At 30.9% G+C, this 3,769-nt stretch overlaps 1 protein-coding gene across 5 annotated transcripts in view; it reads left to right on the top strand.

Annotated features, from left to right (window-relative positions):
- Nucleotides 1-2,662, top strand: part of LOC106478753 (ankyrin repeat domain-containing protein 16-like) — a 19,239-nt gene extending 16,577 nt beyond the window's left edge. For all 5 annotated transcript variants that reach the window (XM_022382521.1, XM_022382529.1, XM_022382505.1 and 2 more), the window contains 2 exons: nt 534-612; nt 2,033-2,662. In XM_022382521.1, coding sequence (XP_022238229.1) covers nt 534-612; nt 2,033-2,100 — 147 coding nt within the window. In that variant the 3' untranslated portion in view covers nt 2,101-2,662. The remainder of the gene's footprint in view (nt 1-533; nt 613-2,032) is intronic.
- The last annotated feature ends 1,107 nt before the right edge of the window (nt 2,663-3,769 follow it).

Raw genomic sequence — 3,769 nt, 5'->3', positions numbered from 1 at the left:
GAAGGAAAGAGGTGGGTGGGGTGCCACTGTGTTTGATTTATTACATGAGCAATATGTTAGCAAATAGAAAAAAAAGAGGCTCTTATTTTATATTCTAGCTTGTCAATATCGGTAATTTGAGTTTCTAATTCATTCGAAACTATAAGTATTTTTGATTTCACAAACATCTAATTTGAACCAATGCTGCATTCAACATACCACATGACACACAAAAATCGATGTTTATCTGTGTTTTTTAATATTTGCTTTTAAATTAAGAAATTGAGTAATATATAGTACTGGAACTTGAATTATAATCTACAGTTTGATACCAAAGTTATTGACATGAATTCATGAAATAGTAGTTCAACAAACGAGATGACATGGACTTTCACCCATGTTCTGTATCTGTTGGGTTAATTGATATTCTTTATTGACCAAAACATGTCCTTATGATATTTTATAAATATGTGTTTTCAGATGTACCATGCCTTCAACTTTATCAGTTTATGCAGAATGTAAAGTAATCATAGTGTTTTTTATTTTTTCCACAGGAGGGACAGTCTGAAGTTATTTATAAACTTGTTCAACTTGGTGCTAATATTAGAGCTTTGGACAATAAAGGAAGAAGAGGTGCAGTATATAATTTGTGATTTGATTTTTAAATATTAAAAATTTTGAACAGGTATAAATTTCATGGTAGTTTGCAGCTAATAGAGTGTAGAATATAGCAGTTTAAGATGGTGAACTTGGAATTTTCAATAATTCCAATAACTTGCTTTTTTATATCATGTTCCTTTGAACTGAGTTACCTCATTTGAAACTGGTTCGATTCATTATGGAGATTTGTTTATCTTATTAGAAGCAGCCTATACTTTCTGAATTCCAATAACTTGCTTTTTTATATCATGTTCCTTTGAACTGAGTTACCTCATTTGAAACTGGTTCAATTCATTATGGAGATTTGTTTATCTTATTAGAAGCAGCATATACTTTCTGAATTCCAATAACTTGCTTTTTTATATCATGTTCCTTTGAACTGAGTTACCTCATTTGAAACTGGTTCGATTCATTATGGAGATTTGTTTATCTTATTAGAAGCAGCATATACTTTCTGAAATGAAATTTGACCAAAAATATTTAGAAACATTTTGGATAACATTTTCTATCCTGAACTTCACTGGACTGGTAGGATCTAATATAGCTGGAAAATGTTGATTATGATATAGGATTTTTTATACAGTACAGATGTCTTTCACATTACAAAACATCCATGTTCTATGCTATATGAATCAACATTTAAATACAAGAAATAAGTTAGGGTTTGTTTGATCTAAAGAATTCTTCTTAATTTCCTTAGAATTTTTTGTGAAGTAAAAAGTTTTGTTAACATAACATGCCAGGAATTGTAAGGTATACAAGGCTTAAATATATGGGAGGATGAGTCATGGGAAATGCAATTTTTTGTACCTGACCCAGTATTTATCAGTTGAAAGTGGTTACATATGTTAGTATTCACTAATCATTGAAAGGAAACTTTCAGCTAAACCTGTATTGTTCAGAAAATGTTAATTTTGATAGTTGTTTTAAAGCTTACTGTTACCCATGCATTAGAGATACTGGTAATAATTTTAAATTGCTTATCCAGTTTTTAAAAGTTTCTACTTTAATGACATTGAAAGAGCCATAAGTTTCTTACATAATTATATACATTTTATAAATAAACATTGGCACCTTTAACTGAAAGTTTGTTTCTTGTATAGTTACCTTCTCAGCTTTAATAAACTTCTTAGTCACTTCTAGTTAGCTTAAATAACTTTAAATTTATATGTATCTTTTATTAATGTTACTTTAATATTAACTACTGCTATATATTATTTGATATTTGTTTTGCCAGATCTTTTTTTTTTCTTCTTCAAAATATCTAATTTAAATATAAATTTGTACTTGAACTTACAGACATTGTAAATATAGATAGTGTATTAGGAGAGAGATATTAATATGCTAATCTCTTTGTATAGTTGTCCATTTATATATTCTTATATGTTTGCAGCTGAAGACATTGCTACTGGTGTTCGGCACAAAAAGTGTGTCCAACTCTTGCAAGATTTGGATCAGTGATACAAGGATGCCAGAAATATCTCATATTTGCAATGCGATTAATTTTTGGATTGGAAACATATTTTCGTTTTTACCATTTCTAAATTTGTGGCCAGAATAGCTTTGTTGTTTTCTTATGTAAACATGAACAAAATATTTCTAAGATTGGGACTAGAAACGAGCTTTACAAGAGATCTTTCGTTTATTATGACTATTATTAATCGTTGCATCTTTCATCAATATCACGGTGCTATTTTACTCCAATCCGTATTGTTTACATGAAAGTTGTAAATGTTTTTTGTTTTTTTTCCTGATATAATCATGTGGAATAATGCTTATGGTTGTTATTTTAAGAAATTGTGTGAAACTTGCTGAAAACTTCATTAATAAAAACTAAATAAATTATAAAATAATCTGCTTTTATATTTTAATGATATCACAGAGTATGTAGGAGACAGGTCTGGCAGTTAGGGCGCTTGACTCGCAATGTTTAGGGGTTCCAATCCCTTTCACTGAACACGCTTGCTCTTTCAGCTGTGGTGGTATTATAATGTTATGATTAATCCCTCCATTTGCTGGTAAAAGAGTTGGTGGGGTGGTGTGTTGACTATCTGCTCTCCCTCTAGTCTATTGATGCTAAATTAGGGACAGCTAGCACATATAGCCCTTGAGTAGTTTTGCACAAAATTCAAAACAAACCAAATGTAGGATGCAGTTGCTACTTCTGACTTGATTGTCCTCTCTTTGGCTAGAAGTTTTAAATTGAAGATGTCTGTACCTGAAACTTTGAGGTATCTCTGACTTGGCCATTTAACCCATGTTATTACATAGGGTGCCATTAAGCTTTAAATTACCAGTATATCAATTTACAAAACAACAACAAAAAATGCCTTTAAGCTATTTAATTGAAATAGTACATGAAAAGACTGCAAGAATGCAGTGGTTTTTTATTTCAATGGAAAATGCTTATATTCTTGATTAATATGTAATAGTTATAAGCAGTGATTAAATTCATTTTATAGAAGAACAGATATTTGACAGTGTATACAGTATTAACTTTTCTGCAAGGTAATGGTACCTCTTCATCAAATTTAATTATAAAGAAATACAAAACATATTGGAACTTGATAAAGGTAGTCCATATGGAAGAAAATAAAAAGAACTGGTACTGAGTACCAACAGAATTTCATCCTCTGGTTTGAAGTTAGTTAAAAACAGACAAATATGAAATACAGTTGGAATAGGAGAACAGCAGTTCATAGCAAAGATATTATTACATGAATAGTAAACTATAATGAAGTATTGTGACAAAATATATTAAAGTATTACGAGAATAATCGCAAATTTCATGACTACACTAACTTGGACCCTTATGGTATGCTTGAGCATCACATGCGAGTTTTATGCTCTTTGCTCTTACCATAGGACAGCTTGTAGTATAATTTATATCTATAGTATTAAGAACTGGTTATTGTTGTACAAAACTGTTGGAGTAACAAGCATGTGTCTTGGTGTTGGTGTGGCATGGCCAGGGATCTTGAGTCTTAATCTGCAGGTCATGAATTTGAATCCCTGTCCTACCAAACATGATCATCCTTTCAGCCATGGGGGAATAATAATGTGATGTTGTCTGTCCTTTATGCCCATGAGCTCAATAGTTACCCACACTGGTCCCCACAACCTTGTAGAA

The sequence above is a fragment of the Limulus polyphemus genome, unplaced genomic scaffold (genome assembly GCF_000517525.1).
Source record: "Limulus polyphemus unplaced genomic scaffold, Limulus_polyphemus-2.1.2 Scaffold12, whole genome shotgun sequence".
NCBI classification, from domain to species: domain Eukaryota; kingdom Metazoa; phylum Arthropoda; class Merostomata; order Xiphosura; family Limulidae; genus Limulus; species Limulus polyphemus.
The sequence above is the reverse complement of the archived record's forward strand: the minus strand, read 5'-3'. Positions and strand labels throughout refer to the sequence as shown.